The sequence below is a fragment of the Giraffa tippelskirchi genome, chromosome 5 (genome assembly GCF_054371585.1).
Source record: "Giraffa tippelskirchi isolate mGirTip1 chromosome 5, T2T-mGirTip1v1.2.pri, whole genome shotgun sequence".
Lineage (NCBI taxonomy): Eukaryota > Metazoa > Chordata > Mammalia > Artiodactyla > Giraffidae > Giraffa > Giraffa tippelskirchi.
The window spans coordinates 93,259,377-93,283,558 of NC_137279.1; the positions used below are offsets into that span (position 1 = coordinate 93,259,377).

The window sequence follows — 24,182 nt, forward strand, 5'->3', positions numbered from 1 at the left end:
GTTCAGTAGTTAACAGGAAGGAGTTAGTGAGGGTGGAGGGGGTAGATTGAAAGTGTGGAGTTGCGGGAAAGATCATTGCTTTTTTTTTCTTTGGTACAGAGAACACCTAGCACATTTGTGGGTGGAAGAAGGGAGATTAACAATGAGGGAGCAGTAAAGTGGGGAGGGCAGTGGAGGGCGTCTTGGCATGGCTAGCGGAAGGGCCAATGCACCTGTTAGCCTTGGATGGAAAAGGGACCAACGTTGTGACAGGATGGAGAGTGGGAGGGTGATAAGGGGGTGTGCACAGAGCATTTGTCTGATATTAGGAAGGATGTGGCCAGGATGGGGGTGGCTGCACGGTCTTTCTATAAATTCAGTCCTCCAAGGGTTGAAACCAACTGCTGCCATGGGGAAGGGGGACCGAGTAGGAGTCTCGAGAAGCGTGGGACAGCTGAGGACAGCAACTGTGGGGCTGCGGCATGGAGTCCATGATGGATGAGGTGTTGCCTGGCCAGCAGACACAGACGTGAGTTGGCCCCAAAGACAGAGTTGGAGGTGCTCGCCAGCAGTGTCTGGAGTAGAAGGAAGGGCTGTGGGGCTGCTTGAGGGCTGGGAGGGAGCTGGCAGGGAGCTGGCAGGGAGAAAGAGGTGGTTTGGAGCTGGAGAAAACAATCACTCCACAAACCTACTAACGTTCTCAGACTTCCTGCTCCCCTTACCTCCCACAGTCCCTGGCTGGAGCGCTCTGCTCTGACAAAAAAAACAGCACCAGTCACAAGCTTTGTCTTTTTAATAAAAAATAAACTGTCTGTGACAAGCAGGTTTTGAATTCCAAAACAGAGGAGAGGGGAGAGAAGAGAGGTCCAGGGGTCAGCCAGGGAAAAGGAGTGAACAAGGCTCAGATTACCCCTGCAGTTCGAGCCAGGCCAGAAGGGATTAAATGTGCCCCAACTGAAGCAAGATGGAAGGAGGTGAGACTTCAGGAAAGACCTCTCAACGGAGCTGATAAGGGGAGTTGGAGGGAACAGCTCCCTGCAGAGTCCTGGAGAGCCCTGGGAGAGGGGAGTGTTGGTGTCCAAGGCGGCAGCTGCTTTCAGAGTGGAGTCTCCAGGAGTGGTGTGCTCACGTGCTTGTTGTTTTAGGGTCTCCTGCAGCGGTATGTTTCTGGACGGTCCCAGGATGCCCAGAACTGAAGGATCCTCTCTGGGTCCTCCTTTCACGGCCTAGACCAGGTCTGGGGCAGCCCCCCTTAGAGAGGCCACATGCTTGGTAGAAGCGAGTTCCACAGGGGAGCCAGGCTGCTGTGCCCAGCCTCACTGAGTGCTATCCGTGGCACAGAATGGCAGAGAAGGTCCTCTGGTGGGGGGAAAGTGGTCTTTGGTGCTATTCCCACCCTAGTCAGGAAGGAGCAGCTCCCAGCTCCCCCAGCCAATGGCCGGGCGCCCTGCCCTATCCAACAGCCCCAGCCTGTACCCGGAGTTTAAGCCACCTCTGTGCCCTGGAGGCTGTTGTCAGCGTCCATATCACTGGCAGAGGTCCTGCTTTCCTTGGGGGGTTGGAGGCACTGCTCGCTGCTCAATGGGGCTTTCTCCCTGGAGGGCAGGGTCCCACAGCCTTGGACTTTGCCCCGGGCTCGGAGTGCCCCCAACGGGGATACAAGGAAGGTGATGAGGGCTCCTGAAAGCACCAGGGCAAGGAGCACAGTGACAGTGAGGAAGTGGGGCCAGTAGGACTTCGGGGCAGCCAGGGCGGCCCCACCGCCAACCCTGGTCAGCGGGGCCTCCATGCGCTCCCGGGGAATGCCCGCCAGTTTGGGATCCAGGGCCAGGGGCTGATCCTGACTGTGCACCCAGTAGGAGACCACAGGGTACGAGAAGTCATTCTCAGTGGCCCAGCACTGATAGAGACCCCCCACACCATCTCGCAGAAGCAGCAAGAGGGAGCCATTGTAGACTGTGGAAGAGGCCTCTGGGATGGCTTCTACCCCGTGACTCCAGTGGTAAGAGGCCAGAGCCGAGCTCTGGGGACAGGGGAGCTCCAGGATGGAGTTGGGGACAGCCAGGACTTCTTTAACTGTAGGGGAAGGAAAGGGGCCAAAGGTTAAGGGGAGAATGCAGGCCTCGACATTTGGGGCTCCATTCCCATCTCCAACTTCTATTTCAAGTCCTAAACTCAACTCTGACCCCTTTCCTGTCTCCAGTCTGGGCCCCAAACTAACCCCCAGTCCATCTGACTCCAGCTCTGACACCAGAACCAATTTCAACCCCAATCCTGAATCCCAGCTTAGAATTCCTATCTCTCCGCCCTACAGCTGACATTCAAATCCATCCCAACTCTGGGTATTCAGTTCTTAAGCCAGGCAGATGCTGAGGGGAGAAATTGATGCAGGAGTGTCCCCACCGCTGGAAGTCCTCCCTAGCCTTTGCACCTTCTCTGGTCCCACACTCACTGATTTGGGGGCGGCTCCAGGTCCCCAGACTCCTGCCCATGGGGCGACTGGCACATGCCCACTCTGGGTTCCCTTGCTTCATGTCCTGCTTCCAGGACTTCCTGAGGAGGGAAAGCAAAAATTATCCTTTGAAACAGGCAAGAGTGGGAAGAGGAGGGAGCGAGAGAGGGAAGTGCAGTGGGGAGAAAGATGGGTCAGTGAGACAAAGTAGAACAGAGATCAGGGGACGAGAAGCCCAGGGTGGGCTGAAACACCTCAACAATGCCTGGTGCAACTCCTTCCCTGGAGGAGCCCCCAGAGGCTGGGGGTAGTCTTGGAGGAGACGTGTTAGTATTAGGTTGATGAAAACATAATTATGGTTTTTGCATTGTTGTAATTGGAATTACAATGAACACTTTGATATTGGAATACATTCTTAATAAACGTGGTTATGTTATACATCATTTTAATGTATATTTTTTGCTTTATTTTTTTGCTAACGATTTATTACTTGATGTTTATTTTATATTTATTTTGGACTATGGAAATAATATTAGACAAAAAGCAAATTGGAGCAATTTTCTTACTCGAGTTCAAAATGGGTCGTAAAATGGCAGAGACAACTCGCAACACCAACAACGTATTTGGCTCAGGAATTGCTAACGAACATACAGTGCAGTGGTGGTTCCAGAAGTTTTGCAAAGGAGACAAGAGCCTTGAAGATGAGGAGCGCAGCGGCCAGCCACTGAAAGCTGACAACGAGCAATGGAGAGATCATTGAAGATGATCCTCTTACAACCACACAAGAAGTTGCCAAAGAACTCAGTGTCGACCATTCTATGGTCGTTCAGCATTTGAAGCAAATTGGGAAGATGGAAAAGCTCAATAAGTGAATGCCTCATGCTCTGACTGCAAATCAAAAAAATCGTCATTTTGAAGAGCTGTCTTCTCTGATCTTACGCAACAAGAAACAGTTTCTTGATCAGATTGTGATGTGTGATGAGAAAAGAAAAGTGGATTGTATACTATAACCAGTGACTACCAGCTCAGTGGTTGGACCAAGAAGAAGCTCCAAAGCACTTCCCAAAGCCAAACCTGCACCAAGAAGAGGTCATGGTCACTGTTTGGTCAGGACCTTTTTTGGTGCAAGTTTGTTTGGGAAGTGCTTTGGAGCTTCTTCTTGGTCCAACCACTAAATGTCTGAGACACTACAACTTTCTGAATCCTGGCGAAACCATGACATCTGAGAAGTATGCTCAGCAAATCGATGGGATGCACTGAAAACTGCAACGCCTGCAGCCAGCGTTGGTCAAAAGAAAGGGCCCCATTCTCCACAACAACACTCAAACACATGCCACACAACCAATACTTCAAAAACTGAACGAATTAGGCTACAAAGTTTTTCCAAATCTACCATATTCACCTGACCTCTTGCCAACCGACTACCACTTCTTCAAGCAACTTTTTGAAGGGAAAATGCTTCTACCACCAGCAGAAAAGGGTTTCCAAGAGTTCGTCGAATCCTGAAGCACAGATTTTTATGCTATAGGAATAAACCAACTTATTTCTTGTTGGCAAAAATGTATTGATTGTAACAGTTCCTATTTTGATTAATAAAGATGTGTTTGAGCCTAGTTAAAATGATATAAAATTCACAATCCAAAACCGCAATTATTTTTGCACCAACCTCATAGCACCTGGGAAGAGGGAGACCAGAAGCACACATTGGGTAACTGGCACTCACAGGACGGGGGTGGGCAGGAGGCGGCAGGTTTGAGACTCAGGGTCCCAGGCACAGTGAGGATCCCGGGCAAGGACACAGTCCATACAGCTCTTGTAGACGCTACAGTTGGCTCGAGGAACCTTCCAGATGCCTCCTGAGAAGCCTGCAAACACTGCTCCCTGGAAGAGAGATGAAGCCTGTCAAGTCACCCTGCCACACCTAGTAAGGACCTAGCACCCAAGGCCTGCCCCACTGGAGACCCCATCTGAGGGTCAGGCCCTTTCCCACCTGGGTAGGGGCCAGCTGCAGGTTGCGAACAGGTTCAGGGTCAGGGAACAGCTGAATCTCCTCCACCAGATAAGCACTGCGGTGCCCACTCACCACAGCCTTGTGGAGGGAGCCTGTGTCTGTGGAAAGAGAGAGAACTGAAATCACCTAACCTCTCACGCTCCCTCTCTGACTCCAGATGGCCTCCCCAGCTGTCAGAAAGTTCCTTCTGGGACTGCTCTGGCGGCCCAGTACTTAGGTCTTTGGGCTTCCATGCAAGGGGTGCTGATTTGATCCCTGGTTGGGGACCTAAGATCCCACGTGCCTTGAAGCCAAAAAAAGAAAGAAAGAAAGTTCCTTCTGAAGTATGCACTGGACACAGATCTGTCAGACCATTTCCTTCCGTTGCCACGGAGACGGAGCTCTCGTAAATGGCTGGAAATCCCTTGCCTCTCAGTCCTTCCTTGGAAACTGTCTGATAAAACTCCAGCCCTAGAGGAACTGAACGATCCCCTTTCTTCATGGATATGTGGACTTTTAATCAGTTCTATAGAAAGTCACATCACCAGCCTCCCTCACTTCCATCAAGTGTCTCTACTCAAAGTTCAGTGAGGTCTACCCCGACCACCCTTTCAAAAATTACTACCTCCCCAACAACCATTCCTGACCACCCCATCACACTGTTCTATTTATTTTCTGATCTCATAATGTACCAAGTAATTGACTCCTTCAGTATGTTTATTGTCTGTCTCCATGCACTCCAAAAGGAGCTAGCTTTTTTTCTGTTTTGTTCTCGACTGTGTACTCAATATAGGCACAGCTGATGTCCTAAAAGAAAGAATGAACCTGATGGGTTTCTTCTACTAAAGCTCAAGGTCATCCACCTTAGCCAGACCCTCAATACATATGTTTTGCAATCTTCCCCATCCCCCCACAGACCGTCTCTCCGTCTTTCCACAATGAATATTTGAACCTACTTCTCTCTTCTCAAATCTGCCTTTTCCATCCCTCAGTCCCCACTGCTCATGACCTTGTGTTCTCCTACTTCATAGAAAACACAAAAAGCCTCCACCTAAGAGCTCCCTCTACTTCCTGCCCATCTTCTCCCTCCCCAAGTCTATACACTCCTCCTCTCTCCTCCCTCACTCTTCACCTTTCTAGCTGGTTTCCCCCATAAGATAAATAAATAAGATAAACAGCTCTTGCTAAGGTCACCAACACCCTTCATGCTTCTCTACCCCACCAGACTGAAAGTTCAGAAAAGTTAGGGATGGGGCTCTTTGGTTCCCCTACTATATTTTCAGAGCCTAGCTGGGTGCCAGGCACAGCGTAGGTGCTCAGATAAACATTTCCTGCTTCGTGATAACCTAGATGGGTGGGGTGGTGGGGGGTCCAAGAGGGAGGGGTTATATGTATATGTATAGCTGATTCACACTGTTGTACAGAAGAAACTAACACAATATTATAAAGCAATTATCATCCAATTAAAAAAAGAATTTGTTGAATGAATGCATGAGTGAATGAACTCAAAGGTCTCCCTCCTCAACCTGAGTTGCAACCCTGGCTCCAGTCCCTTGAGGGGTGGCCTGGAGCCCTCTACTCACTGGTGCCCAGGTACATGACCAGATGGCTCTGCCCGTCGATGCCCTGGGCTGTCTCCACCGCAAGCCATGTGTACTCTACACCAGACTTCACCAGCAGGGGTGTCCCCACCACTGGCTCATCCATCAGGAAATGGTCCTTCATGAAGGTCAAGGCTTTATCAGAGGAGGGGCCCTTGGAGCACTGAAGGGGGAAGGAGGCAGATCAGGTCAGCTTTCTCCTTCCCTTCAACTCACCCGTGGCCTCTTCTCTCCCTCCCTCCCCCTTGGCTAATCTCCTTTGCCACCCTCCCTCTTGGCAGTCCTCATTTCAGGATTGTGATTAAAACTGGACTCTGGAACTGCCTGGCTTTAAAATCCAGCGTCTGAATTCAGCATCTCTGAGGTTCCTTAACAGTGAAATGGGCCTATTACCAACACATCACAGACTTGCTATGAGGATGCAAACGAATTACATGAAAAGTAATTACAACAGTACTTGGCATGAAGTAAGTACTTGATAAGCATTAGCTGTCATTATTTCTATCCATCATCCCTGTCACCAAGGATGCCTGGCCACCAGTAGAAAGTAGGATGAGGATCCCCTGCAGACAAGGACCACCCTGAACTCATGTCTGCAGGCCCAGGCTTGGCATAGGACCTAGTACTCAGTTGGGGCCCAATAAATGTTCACAGAGTCAATAATGGAATGCAGTCTGTCACAAAAAAGGGTGGTGTAGCAGGGAGTATTTTGCATCATGTTTTGGCATGAGTTGGATGCACGACTCAGGGAGAGTCCCTTCTCCATTCTGGGCCTTCTTTTTCTTACCCATAAAATGAGGGGGTTGGACCGGCTGTTCTCGAAAGGCCCTGCCAACAACAACATATTGTGGCTCTGGGACACCTGTGTCCTGATCTTTGGTCCCGATTCTTGTCCTCCATTTCCAACAGAACTATCTTAATGCCAGCCACAACTGTGTCACCTACATGCTGTGTCCTCAGACAAGTTACCCTACCTCTATGAGCTGCAACTTCCTATCTGTAAAGTGATGTAATAACATCTGTATCTCATTTAGATGCCAGAATGAGCACATGTACCTACTCTCACTTCCTCCCAAAGGGACTTTTTTTTAAAAAGACATATGAGAACATGAGAGGAGGCAAAAGCAGCCACATTTGGGAAGCTGGAAAGCAAATGAACAAAAAGGGGAAGACTTAGCAGGAAAAAAAAATCTTTCTAAGGCTTAAATTCTGATTCATAAGGCAAAACTTCTGAAGTCCATAAATTAGTGGCCTCTGTCCCCTCTGGAAACGGGGCAAAAGAAAGGCTATATTTGCGAATCTATTTAAAAAGCAGGCAGATTTCTTCCCAGCTCCATGCAGCTGAGTGACTGTCCCTTCCATACCCTGGCCCAGGACTGGAGGTTTATTCTCTGGAGAGGATAAGGCAGAGGGACTCTGGCTGGAGGACAGCAGAGAGGTGACACACCATGATGAAGGCAGGGGATTAAATGCAGGCAGACACAGTACCTGCTGAGACTCTTCTCCCACCCCCAGCCTTTCTTCCCCTTGACTCCCGGATCCCAGGAGCCAGACTTCCTTACTCCAAAAGAAGACTAGAAGTATCTGCTCCAGGAAAACTGACTAAAGGCCCAAAAGGAAAGACTTAAAGATACTGATGTTGAAGGTCTCCAGTAAAGCAGCCTAGCCAGACCATTCTCAGTGGAGTTATCATGGAGTTCAAGTTGCCAAGTCATACCCAGGGTGCAGAGTTTCCACAGCTTCAAGGCCCCCTCCCTCTTAACTATGAGTAGATAGCCAAGGATGACCAAATATGTGAGTGAAACCATAGACATGAAAGACATAAAAAACAAAGACATGGAAAAAAATTAATAAACCTTAAGAGAAAACAAATGATTCAGAGAAAAGAAAACTTCTCAGCAAAGTATCATTACTACCTTAAGAGAGAGAAGTACGAAGATAGCATACCCATGAAACAAGAACATACGTAATGCTTCAAAAGAGGAGTTCTTATTCCAAAGAATGCAGCCAGAGATTATAAATGTCCTGAAAGAAGACCAAACTAATACAAGTTTTTATTTCGCTCCCCAAAGTCAAACTTTAAGAGCAAGTTTTTATGATGAAGTTTCTAGATCCAAACACCAATTGATTTATAGAAAATACTTAAACTCCACCACAGCGATGCAAAATCATCAAGATCCAGACTGTGGGAAATTCTATATAACAAATACATTGTAAGAGAAAGAAAGAAGTTGGAAAGGGAACATATAAACTAAAAGAGACTGAAAAGAACAACCAATCCAAGTTTACAGATTTTATTTGGATTTTGATTTCAAAAACAAACTATATTAAAAAAAAAACAAAAACAAAAAAACCCTTACGACATCTATGAGACTATTAAAAATTTGAATACTTTTACATATTAGATTAAGAAACTATTATTAATTTGGGTGGGGTGGGGGGGCTTCCCTGGTGGCTCAGATGGTAAAGAATCTACCTGCAATGCAGGAAATCTGGGCTTGATCCCTGGAGAAGGGAGTGGAAACCCACTCCAGTGTTCTTGCCTGGAAAATCCCATGGACAGAGAAGCCTAGTGGGCTACAGTCCATGGGGTCACAAAAAGTCAGACACATCTGAGTAGCTAAACATGCACAAATGCATTATTTTTTTGGTGTATTAATGGAACTATACGTTATTTTTTTCAAAGCCCTTATCTTTGGTGATACATACTAAAATCATTATGGATGAGGTAATGGGATGAATGGTAGCCACCCAAAGGTATGCCCATTGAAAACCTGTGAATGTGACTTTATTTGGAGAAAGGGTGTTTGTAGATATAATTAAAAATCTCAAGATGACTCATTCTGGATCACAATGGGCTCTAAATCCAACGACAAGTGTACTCATAAGAGAAGAGGAGGAGACACACAGAGATAAGGCAACAGCAGAGGCAGAGATTGGAGTGAGGTACCTACAAGCCAGAGAATACCAAAGACTGCCAGCAGCCAAGGCAAGGGTGAGGCATAGGACGGATTCTCTCTCAGGGCCTCCAGGAGGATCCAACCTTGATTGCAACTTTGATTTCAAACACCTGGCCTCCAGAATTGTGAAAGAATAAATTTCTGTTGTTTTACACCACCAAGTTTGTGGTAATTTGTTATGGCAGCCATAGGAAACTAACACAGATGAAATGATGCCCAGAATTTGCTTCAAAAAATAAGAGGGGAAGTGAGTGGGGTACAGATGAAGTGGTCTGATTGGCGAGGAGTTGCAGCTGGCTGATGGGTGTATAGAGGTCCATTATACTATTCTGTCCACTTTTTATATGTTTAAAAGTCTCTATAATAGAACATGTTTATAAGACATATACAAAGCTCAAAAAATCTAGGAAATTAAATATGTTAGCAGAAATTAAAAATCTGACAGAAGGATCAGAAGATAAAATTGAGATACTCTCTTAGAAAGTAGAATAAAACCAAAGACTTGGGAAAATTCCTAAAAAGGATTTTAAAAGTTACAGGACCAACCAATCCAGGGGGTTCAGAAAGAACTGAGAAAACATTGTAACAGTAGAATATCCTCTCCATGAAGAAAGAGATTTTGTTTTCTTCACTACTATATCTTCATTGCCTACAATAGTGACAGGTGACCTTAAAAAATATGTGTTAAATGAAAAGGTAACAGTTCAAGAAAACTTCTTAAAACTGAAAGAACTAAATTTCCAGAAATAAGGGGTAAAGTGAATGCCCGGACAATAAATGAACAAGATCCCATCAAGGCACAATATCATGAAATTTCAAAATAACCAGCAACACAAAATAGGTACTACAAGATTTCAGAGGGAAAAACAGATATTCAAAGCTTTGGGGATCAGAATAGCTTCAGACTTCTTAAACAGTAGCACTGTAAGCTGGAATATAATAGAGGATGCCTTCCAAGTCTTAAAGGAAAATTATTTTTTCCTAGAATTAAAATAGATACAACTAGGCAAACTATCAAAGGTGAATATAGAATGAAGACATTTTCAGACATTCAGGGTCTCAAAAAAATTTACCTGCTGTGTATTCCTTTCCAGGAATTTACAGAGGCCATCCTGGTGGCTCTAGTGGTAAAGAACCCACCACCAATGTAGGAGACATAACAGACACGGATTTGATCCCTGGGTTGGGAAGATTCCCTGGAGGAAGACATGGCAACCCACTCAGTATACTTGCCTGGAGAATCTCATGGACAGAGGAGCCTGGCAGGCTATAGTCCATAGGGTCACACAGAGTCGGACACAACTGAAGCAACTTAGCACCCACCCACCCATCCTCCACTAAAAAAAGACAGTAAAAGAAAGAAAAAATAGGAAGTTGTGGGATGCAAGAAACACCAGATTATCGCAAGAAAGAGGCAAAGGGAATGCCCAGAATGATGAGGAAGGGAGCTTCCAGGATGGCAGCTGTGCTCCGGATGTACATGAGACGAAGATGCAGTCAAGACCGCAGCAAATAGACAGGATTTCCAGGAAAAAGAAATTCTTAGACTACCAAATGGGTCTGTTTTCAAAAGAGATTCAGATAATTGAGGTAGAGTTTGGGGTTGAATTAAAGATAAGACCTTAGAAAACAAAACAAAACAAAAAATCAAGATAATTACTAACCCCAGGGAAAATTTTTTAAATTATGCAAAAAGGAAAAATAATCATGGCGTCCTAGATGGCTCAGTTATGAGTAATGAATCATAATATTAATACTGGCCTGACCAAACTGACTATAAACCAATGCTGGGAGATAAGAGTTGGGTACAGTGGTGAGCTGGTAAGGCTGCTCTGGGGTGATGATTTAAAGTGTTTGCTGATTTCCATAATGTATTATTCCCACCATGGCTAATTTCAAGCTATCAATGTAATGTCACTGAACTCGGATTTGGAAAGAGATGCACAAAGGGTTCTTGCTAGTTGCTGCAAGTCAGCTCCAGCTCATTGCTGAGTAGGGGTGGGGATGGGGCGACATGGTTAAATCTTCACCATCCACAATAGGAATTCGATAGATGCTACCTGAAATGGAAGCATCAAGGAATAGCAATAAACATATTTTGAGATTTGGAGATAAAATCAAAAGAATCAGCTAAAAGAGTTGAAGGTGATTGTCTCTAGAGAGGGAAGAAAGTGCTGAGGAGTGGAAATTGGGCTGTTGTTTGTAACCAACCATGTAAATCTACGATTCTTCAAATGTTGCACATATACAACTCCAATCCAAAAACAAAAGTTAAATAAGAAATGCAGATGAAGAGGCCCAAGAAAGTCCTTGGCACAGCCTGTGCGCCCTTGTTATTTCAGCGATATACCCAAGTATATGGTGTGCACTTAGCTGGGGTGTAGGGGTGCTATTCTGTGTTTAGGATGGGGTTGGACATCATGGATGTGGAATGTAGGCAGCTGGAATGGGTGAATATCTGAGCAGACTTGGGGGTGTGGGGAGCACTAGCATTTATGGGGCACTATCATGCTGTGATAGGTGCTTTGGCACGCATATTATATGTCTGCAGAAGGCGGGCTTTACTCAGTGGCGTGGGTAATACTCACACTGCCTGGCCGTGGACTGATATCAGGATATTCATAAGTAGTCCAGCGTGAAGTCTCTTTGTCCAATTCCTTATACTTCCCCTCAAAGACATTCTTGATGTCCTTGAGTGAGAAAGCACAGACAGCAGAGCTCCTGGTCCCACCAACCTGCCTGGAGACAGCCAGAGGGGATGTTGTCTGTAACCTCCTCTGCTATACCAGGAAGCTCCGCCTCCCACCTTGGCCGGCTTTTGGTGAAAAACCCCAGAAGGGCAGGAGTATGAAGGGCTGGGTCAGTCCCCAGCCGAGGCGATAAGAGCTAGGAGAGTCCCAGACTTTATCCCATTTTAGGATCTGAGGTGTGATTATCCTTAATGAGAATTAATTTGGGCTCAGGCCCTGGGGCGTCTCCCGCCTGGCCTGCCCAGACTGAGCCTCTATGGGAGAAGCAATGTAGCCTGCTCCCGGACAGGCTCCAGATGAAGCTCTCCTCCCTGGGGGTCCAGTGTATTCTTGGTCCTCAAATAACCAAACAGAACCCAACTACAAGACTATTTTTATTCCTTCCGCCCTGGTCTGTGGAGACAAAAGCTCTGTCTCTATTGTTTCCTTTTAACCTGACTGTGGCATAAACCATATTCTCAGTCCTGGAAGCCACAGATACCAGACCCTGCTTACAAAAGATATCTTTGGTATCTGACACATTGTCAGCAGATACCTGAACGCCGTGGGAGCCAGACCACAGCAAATAAGTCTCAGTCTCCAAGCAATGACTTTATTTTTATCTTATGTTGTTGACGGTGTTTCGCTCTGCGCTATGACCACTGGAAGTTCACAGCTACATGTGTCCCAACATCCCCAACTTTATAAGTGATAAACATCTGTAACGTGCTGACTCGATCCCTGTGTTCTCTTATTCTCCTTTTATTTCCATTTCCTTATAGGTTTATTTTATGTTAATGTTTGCCTTTTGTAAGCTGCCTCCTATCCTTTTTGGAACCAGGCAGGACATAAACTAATAAGAACCTTTCTGAGCTTTATTTTCCCTATCTACATTAAGCCCTACATTAAGGGCATGAGTCAAATTCCTGGGAGATGGTGATGATCAAACCTCTTCATACGTGAAGTGTGGAGTTTGTGCTTCGCTCACATCAGTTCCTACCCTCCCTGGTGGGCCAGGGTGAGATGGGGGCTGACCCCAAATCCCACTTCCAACCCCCACGTTCTCGCCTAGCTGCTCACCACTGAGAGGTAAAAACTGCGTAGACATGGGGATCGGTGGAGGAATTGTCTGCCAGCAGGACAGCGTGACGGATAACGTTGAAGGGAAGTTGTTCCGGCTGGGTGCAAAGCAGCTGGGCCTTTAGAAAGGTGGTCCACTTCTTCTGCAGCAACTTTTCGCCACCCACGTCATTCTAGGGGCACAGTCTTAGAGTCAGAGGGTCCCCCCACTGCCCACGCATGACCACGCCCTCTTACCCGCCCCTCACCCCCATTGGACCCTAAGCGCCCAGCCCCGTCTCTGCCATCTCCCCCATTGGCTTCTCCACGGCCAGCCCCGCCTTCCACCAGGCTGTAGACCTTGCAGACTCTGGCCACCCGGGAAATGTGGAGCTTCTGGAAGAACTCAAACTCGCTGGCTGTCTCCTCGAAGAAGAAGTAGACGACCTGGGTGGAAGGGATGGCTGCCACGAAGGAGGCGTCCGCTGCAGGGGAAGGGCAGATAGGCTAAGAGATGGAGCACCTAGGTGCCCTGGTTTCCCCTTTGTGAAAACCCTTGACTCTAAAGACCAGGAGGTACTATGCCCCAGATCCACAGCTAGTCGAGGCGTGGCCACGGGTGGGGGGAGGTACTTTAATTATTTACATAAGATGAAAGCTTCAAGGGTTTCCCTGGTGGCTCAGTGGTAAAGAATCTGCCTGCCAATGCAGGAGACAAGCATTTGATCCCTTGTCAGGGAAGATCCACATGCAGCAGCTAAGCCTATGGGTTTCAACTATTGAACCTGTGCCCCAGAGCCAGAGAGATCCACAACCGCTGCGAGCCCATGTGCTGCAACTACTGAAGCCTGCCTGCTCTAGAGCCTGTGCTTCCCAACAAGAGAAGCCACCACAATGAGAAGCCCATGCACTGCACACAACTAGAGAGTAGCCCCTCGCTCGCCACACAGAGAAAAGCCTGCGTAACTACAAAGACCCAGCACAACCAAAATTTAAAAAAAATTAAACAGTTTTTTTAGAAAGATGAAACCTTCACAAGACAGGAGCTCTGTCTTCTTCCCTGCAGTACCACCAATACCTAACAGTACTACCTTGCATATAGCATGCCTCAACCAATGAGAGTTGAGTGAATTAGCAGCAGTTCAGAGTGCCAGGTCTCTGGGACTTGGGGAAGGGGGCCAGACCTGTGCTGGGTGGGGCTGAGGTCCTTACGTTGTAGCCAGCGGAGGAAATTGTCAGTCTTGAGGACAGGCTGGGATCCCAGAGTGCGCAACAAGACGGGCTCACTGCCCAGGAAGTTGTTCATGGTGCCGGAATAGAGCATCCCATCTAATGTGAGGAGAGGAAGGGGGACCTTGTCAGTTGGAGGGTGCCCCTGCCCTTCTCAGATCTGCCTCTGACTGGGGTCAGCATTCACATCAGTCTCTGGCCTTCTTCATTTGTTCTACACCTTCCCGTGGAGTCCCAAAGCCCAGCTCACAGCCCACCCTGAGCACCGTTCTTAGGTCCTTCTCCCACAGGGACTGGCCAGCTTTATGGCCTTCAGTGTTTTGGCACTTTTCCAGCCTTTCTCTGGCTCCTCCCTCCCATACCCTGCTGAATCACTTGCCAGTTAGAATCACTTATTGTTTCCCCAGGATGGCTGTTTTGTTTCTACACGTGAGGACCTACCCTTTTCTTCCTGGGACACTTTCCCTGCCCATCTACCTGTCTTTCAAGGTCCCACTCAGTCAAAGGCTACCGCCTTCAGGAAGCCAGGGGGTGGGGGGAGTCTGTGATGGTTTGTGTCCAGGAGGGCACAGTACCATGATTTCCTCTTTGCAATCCCTACGTTTCCCAGCACAATGCCTGGCACACCAGAGGGGGTGTTCATACAGAGCCTGCTGTTGAACAAATGGTGACTCTCAGGCCTCTTCCCTGTCTGAGACCCTTCCAGGACCCTCCTACCTCTGTGCATCCCTCCACATCCATCTTGCCCCACCTCCTTTGTGGCAGCTTCAACTGGTTGGGGTACCTGATACTCCCTCTGATTTTATGCTCTGAGGCTCCTGGCTTCCCCTCCCTTTGTCCTCTTGCCTTTCAGGAAATTGTCAGATTCCCTGTGTCACAGAGTGACCAGGGAAGGCAGTTGTTGGGATGGACCAGGGAACCCCATACTCACCTGCCATGACAGCCGTGTGCTTATGGGTGGGGTCAAAGGGGCTTTGGCCTTTCCCCTCCACAACCCTGTCCTCCGAGATGGGCAACAGGTTGGAATCTTGGAGTTCCTAGAGGGGGGGAAGTGGCTGGGGGGGCCAGAACGCCGGAGTCTCACGTCTGGGAAAGGAGGGGCATGAGGGAGGAAGGGGAAGGGATGCAGAGGAAAATTGACCTGGAGCTCGGAAGCTCACAAGGACCCTGGGCTGCAACATCAGAGTTTTTCAGAACTGCAGAGGATGAGCTGGGGGTGGAGGTGAGGTGGGGCCTGAGAGCCAGCGCCAGATAACTCACAATGAAGGTACAAGCAGGGCTGAAAGCGAACGTGCCGCAGGCGTAGAGGTGGGTGGCGTTGAAGGATACCAGGACACGAATAAAGTTGAAACACTGTGTCTGGGAGAGATAGACAATTCAGGCCTCCAGGACACTTGCCCCAGACTCCCGGCCCCTGGAGGACTACTCCCTCACTTGCCAGTAGGGAGAAGGGCTGGGCAATGCTGAGGCAGTCCCCATAGGTCTTTATAGAACAGCAGGCCACGTGATCATGATCCTATAGAACATGGTCACTCAAACAAGGTCCTCTGCTGCCTGCTTCACCTAAGGTCATCCAGTGATGGCCTGGGGACACCAGGGATCTCTTCCAGAGCCCCAATATCTCCACCCCTACTTACCTCATTGCCCTTCCTCTTAAAGGCACATTCACTCTTTTTTCTGTCACTGGCTGGCCAGGGTATCTGAAGTAGGTAGGGCATTGGGAAAGGGGAGATGAAGGGAATGAGATCTTGAGCTCTAGCTCTGACCTACCACCCCCTCCTTGGCTCTGATGTGAAATCACCAGCAGGCATAATGGTTAGTTACATGCTGGTAGGCTGTAATACGGACCTCACTTTGTGACCCTGGCTATTACTCTAATGATACTAATATTCATGAAGACACAGCTCCATGTAAGAACATGGTCAATGGAATCAGACCTGAGCTTGAACCTAGACTCAGCCACTTACTGGTTGAGTGATCTTGGTCAATGGCACAAATTTCTGTATGTAAAGCACCTAATGCCATGCATGGTATACAAAGCAGCAGCTGGAAACAAAACAAAACACATTCCCTGGGGAAATTGTTAAAAATTTTCAGTTCCTCACACCTCAGAGAAACTGTATTTTTAATCTGCATCCCATACGTGCAGGTGGCCCACAGACCACACACTGAGCAACACAAACTGTGTTGAGATGCTCATTAATTCCTTGCTCCCTCCCTCCCTTTTTTCCTTCCCTCTCCCTTTCTCCCTCACATTATTCCTGTGAGTAGGGTGACTATAATTTAACACAGAAGCTTCAGTGATTTCTTCCAGTGGATGGATATCACGTTATTGATATAATTTGAGTCAATGTTTCTCTCATATGTCAATTTCCATATCAGTCATTTTAGCAATTAGTATTGGGGCTTCCCTGGTAGCTCAGACGGTAAAGAATGCGCCTGCTAATGCAGGAGATCCTGGTTTGATTCCTGGGTCGGGAAGGAGACCCTGGAGAAGGGATAGGTTACCCACTCCAGTATTCTTGGGCTTCCCTGGTGGCTCAGCTGCTAAAGAATCTGCCTGCAATGCGAGAGATCTGGCTTCAATCCCTGGGTTGGGAAGATCCCCTGGAGAAGGGAATGGCTACCCACTCCAGTATTCTTGCCTGGAGAATTCCATTGACTATCCACAGGGTTGCAAAGAGTCGGAAACGACTGAGCAACTTTCACTTTCACTTTGTCAATTTCCATATCAGCCATTTTAGCAATTAGTAATATTATTCAACCAGTATTCATGGTACCAATGAAGTGTGAGGCCACTATCTTGTTTCTTGTCTGTCATAAAAATCATACATATATATGTCTATACCAAGAACTGCTGATCATTGCTGATTATAGATAACAACAGATTGTGTGGTTATTTATGCATAGGCAGCCCAGGCACAGGGCAGCTGTCGGCCCCCTCCTCACTTCCAGCCCGCACCCTTTCCCTGGCCTCTCACCATGTTCTTCAGCCTTGGCACCCCAGGATCCTCGATATTCAAGGCCAGAATGGCCTCTCGAGCCCCCACATAGAGAGTGCTTCCATCATCACTCAGGAGCAGAGTATCAAAGTCTTGGAGGCCCTTTTGGTGGAAGAAGCTAAGAGCTCTGCGTCCATCCCCTGTTGAGAGATGGTGAGAAGGGGTGAGTGATGAGAAGGCAGTGGGCAAGCAGCTGATTTCTGAGATAAAAGCAGGGGAAGGAAAGGGTTGGCAGAGTGTGCTCCCCCCAACCTTTGCAGCCAGACCTACTCTTCAGCAGCAGATCCCTGCTTTGCCCCACTCTGCTGACAGCCTAGGAGCATTGGGTGCTGAGCTCATAGTGGAGAGGAAAGACAACCAGAGACAGGGTAATAACAGACTGGGACAGACGGAGGGTGGCCCACACTCAAGAGACAGACAAAGGGACAGGAAATAAAGTGAGGCACAATGGATGTTCTTCCAGGCCTAGGGGGCTGCGGCTGGGGAGGACACGTCAGTCCTCACAGGCAGGGAGGGCAGAAAGCAGATAGACAGGAAGGTGTTGACAGTGACAGACAGGAAGGTGTTGGCAGCCACAGACAAGAAGGCTAGAGGTAGATAGGACAATGTGTCAGAGTAACTGTGGGTTGTAGGGGTCCCACTCACCAACCCCACTTTCCTTCCCTCCTCTATAGGAAATTTCCACCACAAGAACCACTGCCATAGGCGGAACAGAAAGGAAATGTTTTTCTCCTGAGTTTCCTGCAGGCGCCTGGGTGTCACCTGGACTGGGGATTTCAGCTGGCTGTGGGAGATTCCCTGAGGTCTCCTCATCACTGTGATGTGGCGGAGGTGGGCGTGTGTGCCCGGTCCCCTGGCACATCAGCGCGGAGAGATGAGTTTCTCAAACTCTCTCTCTGTCATAAGTACATTTGCACTTTTTCATTAGAGGACTGACCAGCTAACTGTTAGCTCTGGAGGCTCAGAGAATCTTAGTACCACGAAGAGGAGTTGGGGAAACATGTGACAAGGTACCAGAGAGGCTGGCCTCCCCGGAGCTGTATAAACCCCTCTGTCACTGAACTGATCACCCTCAAGTATGGTTGTGTGACTGCCCACCTGCCTGCCTCTGGGGACCATCAGCATCTTGGGGGCAGGGTTTTAATCCCAGCACCTAACACAGGGGAGGCCCTTCCATCAACGGACAACATGCATTTCCTTTACCACGTTGCCCCAGAAAGATGCTAAAGACTCAGCCATGCCCAGGAGACCCTGCCCCTACAACTCCGACAGGGCCCATGTCCTTTCCTGGGTCTTTTCCCTGGAGGTGGAGGGCCCCCACAGCCTCAGTAAGAAACTAGTCAAGCTGTGCCTACAGGATCCCAGGGCCCATATCCCAGCCAGCCTACTCTGAGTTCTTATATTCCTGGTGTCCACAGTATTGGACACAGCGTGGTCCAGCATCATCTGTGCACTTGTGTGTCCTGGCTCACCAGGTCCACGGATTCCCTTATGCCTCAAATGTCCTTGGGGCATTTGAGGGCATGAAAGCAGTTATGGATTTGAAGTGCCCAGTTTGATAACAGTGACAATGAAGGAGGGAAAGAGAAATCACCAGCTCTGGAGAACCAGAAGGCACAACGCCTCTGGCCCCCTGCTCCGCTCACCTCTCTTTCCTCAGTCTCACCCCCAAGTGAGTTTCATCATTCACTCCTTTTTCAGCATGAATTTCTATTTCTGGCTGTCTCTCTCTGACGCCCTCTGCTTCTCCATGACTTATCTATCGTGGTTTCTCCAAGTCCAATTTCCTACCCCTCTCCTTCCATTCTCTCTTTCCTTCCTCCACCCACCTCCAGCCCAGGTCTGCCATCCCCTACTACCTGACCATCAGACCCTTACCTGCATAGTATTTGACCCTGGGTGTGGGTCCCTGCCCTTCACCCCCCGTGGTTGTCGGCGGTGGCAGGAGCAGCAGGAGCAGCTGGAAGAGGAAAAGGCCCAGGAGGCTCCAGGAGTCCAGGCCCAGGGCTGGAAGGGCCATGCTCAGCCAGGGGCTGTCACTGGACGTCTCTGGGGAAACAGGCACCGGGCACTTTCTGGGTGAGCAGTCCTTACCACATCCCCCCCCCGGGAACCAATCAGATAGCCCCAGGCAGCAGAAGTGTGTATGGCGGGTGGGGGGGGGTGCTAGGGGGACGGGCCAGTTTCCTCTCCAGCGTGCCCTCAGAGAGTCTCACTTCCATCATTCTCACAGGTCTCATTCTGCCCCACTCTCCCCTCCGGGTTGAAGTCCAGTTGTTCTCCATCCGTTATGATATCTTTGCACCAGCTCTGCCTTTCCTCACCTTACTCTCAAGGAAGTCCTTCTTGTTATCTACTCTTTGCCTTTCCTCCTCCCATAGCCCAGATCCCAAACCACTGCGTGGTCCTAGCCCTGGGACTTTCTGGGGAGCAGATTCCTGCACTCATAGTATAGATTCTTCAGACTTGATTCTCCTGGTGCTTTCAGATCTCTTGATACCCTGGGCCTTGTACTCAGCCCTACCCTCTGATGACCCAAACAAGAAGACCAGGTCTGAATCGGCCTGCTCTGTTCTCTGACTCTGAGGCCTACAGGCCTCTTCTTGCAGAGAGGAAATGGGAGACCAGCCCTCCAGGCTGGCAACTAGCATCACACGGAAAGTGGCCCAGGGCAGGGAGCGGCTGGTCATCTCCCAGCCTCTGCAGCTGCCCCTTCTCTCTTTGGTCTTAATGCTGGTGCTGTCTATCTCCCTGGGTCTCTGCATAATCCTCCCCTTGGACTGCCACCCCTCCAGTAAGCCATCACATCTCACATACCGTTGAGCCAGTCACAGCATAGAACCCAGGTATCCAGACTCTTGGGCGAGGGGTGCCATCCAAGAGAAAGAAGGGAGGGCTCCCCAGGCCCCAGAGGTGGGGGACGGGAGGCTCAGCCTGGCTGGGCCAGGAGTGCGGCCCTCCAGGTACCCATAGTGGCAAAGCCCGCACTGGGAGCTCTGGGCAAGGGAAACCAGAATTTCCACCTCTCGAGTTGTGACAGATCCCTGGCTTGGGCGGAAGTTGGTTGATTGGGAGGGGAATAAAAGGAGACACACCTCTCTCTTTGGCCCTCCTCTCGCCTGTCTATCGAGAAAGTTTAAAAGGCCAGAAAGTTTCTAGGTCATTTCAGCCATTCCCCTGTCCCTCTATCTTGTCACAGCGAGTCTAACAAGCCTAGCAGGGATTTTACCTCTTGCTCAAGATTTCGCAGATAGGAAACATGACACCTTTCATATTTCTCTTTTCATTTACCCACAAGGTGGGGTCTCTCCACTCCTACCAACAGGGAAGTCCCTGTAGTGGAATAACCTTTCAGACCTCCCACGTCCAACCGAGCCATAGTCTTTAAAAAACAATACAATCATGAACAACAAGGACCTACTGTATAGTACAGGGAACTATATTTAATATCTTGTAATAACCTATAATGGAAAACAATCTGAAAAAGAATATGTATATGTATAATCTGCCTGCAGTGCAGGAGAGCTGGGCTCAATCTCTGGGTCAGAAAGATTCCTTGGAGAAGGAAATAGCAACCACTCCAGTACTCTTGCCTGGAAAATCCCAGGGACAGGGGAGCCTTGTGGGCTGCCGTCTATGGGGTTGCACAGGGTCGGACATGACTGAAGCAACTTAGCAGCAGCAGCAGCCAGTATTCTTGCCTGGGAAATACTATGGATAGAGGAGTCTGGTGGGCTACAAGTCCATGGGGTCACAAAGAGTCGGAGACAACTTAGCAATTAAACAACAACAACCCACTCCAGTATTCTTGCCTGGAGAATTCCATGGACAGAAGAGCCTGGTGGGCTGCAGTCCATGGAGTCACAAAGAGTCAGACACCACCGAACGACTAACATTTTGACTTTTCATGTCTATATATACGTATGTGTATGTAAAACTGAATCACTTTGTTGCACACTCTTTTCTTCTTTCTTTCTTTTTTTTTTTTTGGCCACACTACTCAGCAATGTGGGACCTTCCCCAACCAGGAATCAAACCTCCACACCCTGCATTGGAAGCATGGAGTCTTAAACACTAGACCACCAGGGAAGTCCACATTTTGCTGTACATTTGAAACTAACACAACATTGTCAATTAAATATACTTCCATTTAAAAAAATGATTTAGGGGTTTGCCTCATGGTCTAGTAGCTAAGAATCCACCTTGCAATGCAAGGGAAACAGTTTTGATCCCTAGTCAGGGAACTAAGGTCTCACATGCCTCGGGGTAACTGAGCCTGCATGACAGCTAAGAAGCAAATAAATAAATAAATAAATATTTTTAAATGGTTTAAAAAATTTTGTAATAAATAAAACAATTGCATTAGGCTCTTATCCATGGCTTTGCTGAGAAAATTCCTTCTGTAGTCTTATCTCCAGCACTCTTAGGGCAGCATCAGGCCAGTGGGAGACCCAGAAAATTTCCCATCTGCGCTCATACTTCTGAGGCACCCAAAGGCCGGATGGTGGCTGCTCACCCCTCCCTTAGGGCTCCGAGGATCTCATAATGCAGGGTTAATGAGGCATCTAGCACCAAAGGCTTCATGACCTAGAAAATGGGTAGTTTCCTGCTCACTCAGCCCCAGCTGACTGCTGGTTACAGAGCACAGACATCCCAGGGGTAATCCAACTCTAATAAATAGACCACCTCCTTAAATGCATATTCCTCATGGTCAGGAAGTCTTTCCTACAGTGTAACATCCACCCACCCCTCTCCCTGCCACAGCAAAGTGTACAGAAGGTGGGACAACTTAGGCTCCTTCTTAGAAGAATTCCTTGTCAGAGTCGGCTCAGCCTTCTTCCCTTTCCCTCTGCCCTCATTTTCCCTCAATTTCCCTGAGGGCTGGTCTCAATCAAGCCGCTCCTGACAACTGTTTCTGGCAAGACTAGCTTAAGGGACTTTCCTGCTGATCTAGTGGCTAGGACTCTGCAGTCTCATCTTGGGGACCCAGATTCGACCCCTGGCTAGGGAACTAGATCCCACATGCTGCAACTAAGACCCAGCACAGCCAAATAAATTTAAAAAAACAACAGACTTACTTCAGACACCCCCAGACTCTCATAGAGTCTCATTGCCAGGTCCCTGGGAGAAACCATGGGCCCAGTCACCTGGAGAAAATTTTCTAGACTCTCAGAATCAAGGATCACTCCCACCTGGACCCCACATTTCATGCCCCCTAACCCTCAATTTAGAGTGGGAACCTACCCTGCTCCAGGCCTCTCTGCTTGAATGGACTGGCTTGTCTGGGAAGAGTTCTGATGGTGGGGAGAGAGGATGAGGGAGGAGGTTCCAGCCCCAGGCTCCCGGCCCCTACCTTGTTCCTCTCTCTCTGGAAGTCTTAGATTCAATGCCCTAAGCCTAGTTCTTCCTTCTGACGACAAGTCTTCTTTACCTCAAACACAAGTATGAAGTTTGCCTTATCAGGCTTTGATCTACTCAACAATTTTAGCTTCTAGGTAGAAATGGCAACCCATTCCAGTTTTCTTGCCTGGAGAATCTCATGGACAAAGGAGCCTGGTGGGCTACAGTCCATGGGGTCGCAAAGAGTTGGACACGGCTAAGCAACTAACACACACAATACAATAATCTCCTGTTTTTTTGGCCTTGCCATGCAGCATGTGGGAATCTTAGTTCCCTGACCAAGGATAGAACCCTCACCACCTACATGGGAAGCATGGAGTCTTAACCACCGAATCACCAGGGAAGTCCCCACATTTTAAAGATAAGGGAAATGAGGCAAAGAGTAGCCAGAAGTAAAAGTAAACTCAGATCTGCCTCATTCCAGAGTGAATCCTTTAGCTACAGTGTCTCTTAGGTGTCCTACTCCTGCCTGGGTCCAGGGAACTCAACTCTGAGCAACTTGGATGGAGAAAGCAAGTTCTAGTTCCCCTGGGCTAAGAAACAGTATCTCTGGGGTGAATCCTGACTCAAGAGGAAACAGAAGCCTACAAGTCCTACCTCCTGCCTCCACAAGGGCCTCCCGGTCCAGTTCCCTGAGGAGCCCGGTGGGGAGGAGGGTCACCTTGCCCCCTATCACTGCCCATCTTGTACCAGAGTCTCAGGAGTTAGACTTCAAGCCGCACTGCCATCTCTCTCGCTGCCGCACACGGAGCCAGCCCAGTCAGGACTGGCTTCCTGGGCACATAACCTGGGCAGTCACACAGGGCCCCACGCTCAGTCTAACGCCCAAGTGCTGCCGTCTTGTAAGCCTTGATATTTTTTTTTTTTTACTAAAAAAATGTTTACTAATGTCTATTCCCACTTAAACATAGCACTGTCATAAAAGAAACTTTAAATATAAGCATTTGCAATTGTTTTATAATTTCACATACGTGTTCATGAAATCGTAGTGAAGTTGATCTGGTAATCTGTAAGATTTTCAGGTTGTAAACTGCAGAGGCTATATATGAGATAGGTGGTTTCAGAAATGCAAGGAAGGAGTGTGGGAGGGGGAAGAAAAGGAGAAAGGAGATAAGGTCTTTGAAAACAGAGTTTTCTGTGGAATCTCCTGAAAACTTTTCTGGCATTCCAACCATAAGTATGAAGTTTGCCTTATCAGACTTTGATCTACCCAACAATTTTAGCTTCTAGGTACGACAGTAATCTCCTTTTTTTTTTTTTTGGCCTTGCCATGCAGCATGTGGGAATCTTAGTTCCCTGACCAAGGATAGAACCCTCACCACCTGCATTGAAAGCATGGAGTCTTAACCACCGAATCACCAGGGAAGTCCTCACATTTTAAAGATAAGGGAAGTGAGGCAAAGAGTAGCCAGAAATAAAGGTAAACTCAGATCTGCCTCATTCCAGAGTGAATCCTTTAGCTACAGTGTCTCTTAGGTGTCCTACTCCTGCCTGGGTCCAGGGAACTCAACTCTGAGCAACTTGGATGGAGAAAGCAAGTTCTAGTTCCCCTGGGCTAAGAAACAGTATCTCTGGGGTGAATCCTGACTCAAGAGGAAACAGAAGCCTACAAGTCCTACCTCCTGCCTCCACAAGGGCCTCCCGGTCCAGTTCCCTGAGGAGCCCGGTGGGGAGGAGGGTCACCTTGCCTCCTATCACTGCCCATCTCGTACCAGAGTCTCAGGAGTTAGACTTCAAGCCGCACTGCCATCTCTCTCGCTGCCGCACACGGAGCCAGCCC

General features: G+C 48.4%; 1 protein-coding gene across 6 annotated transcripts; it reads right to left on the bottom strand.

Annotated features, from left to right (window-relative positions):
• Nucleotides 1-754: 754 nt before the first annotated feature.
• Nucleotides 755-24,182, bottom strand: SEMA4A (semaphorin 4A). Of its 6 annotated transcripts, none has more exons than XM_081494273.1 (15): nt 24,115-24,182; nt 18,881-19,051; nt 16,982-17,142; nt 15,638-15,700; nt 15,261-15,359; nt 14,932-15,037; nt 13,983-14,099; nt 13,131-13,255; nt 12,792-12,964; nt 11,571-11,721; nt 6,005-6,185; nt 4,422-4,540; nt 4,155-4,312; nt 2,432-2,532; nt 755-2,055 (listed from the first exon to the last, which is right to left on the bottom strand). In XM_081494273.1, the coding sequence occupies exons 2-15, from the start codon at nt 19,020-19,022 to the stop codon at nt 1,463-1,465; spliced, it is 2,289 nt and encodes a 762-aa protein (XP_081350399.1). In that variant the 5' UTR covers nt 19,023-19,051; nt 24,115-24,182; the 3' UTR covers nt 755-1,462. The 6 variants fall into 6 exon arrangements, with proteins under 6 accessions (XP_081350399.1, XP_081350397.1, XP_081350396.1 ...); XM_081494271.1 differs by having other exon boundaries at nt 24,022-24,182; XM_081494270.1 differs by lacking the exon at nt 24,115-24,182 and adding an exon at nt 23,093-23,155.

Excerpts from the sequence above, each read along its gene's own strand:
- SEMA4A (XM_081494273.1), bottom strand. The coding sequence starts at position 19,022 with ATGGCCCTTCCAGCCCTGGGCCTGGACTCCTGGAGCCTCCTGGGCCTT. Across the intron at positions 17,143-18,880 it reads CAGGGTCAAATACTATGCAG|GGGATGGACGCAGAGCTCTT; the intron begins GTAAGGGTCTGA and ends ATCTCTCAACAG. Across the intron at positions 6,186-11,570 it reads TCAGTCCACGGCCAGGCAGT|TGCTCCAAGGGCCCCTCCTC; the intron begins GTGAGTATTACC and ends TTCCCCCTTCAG.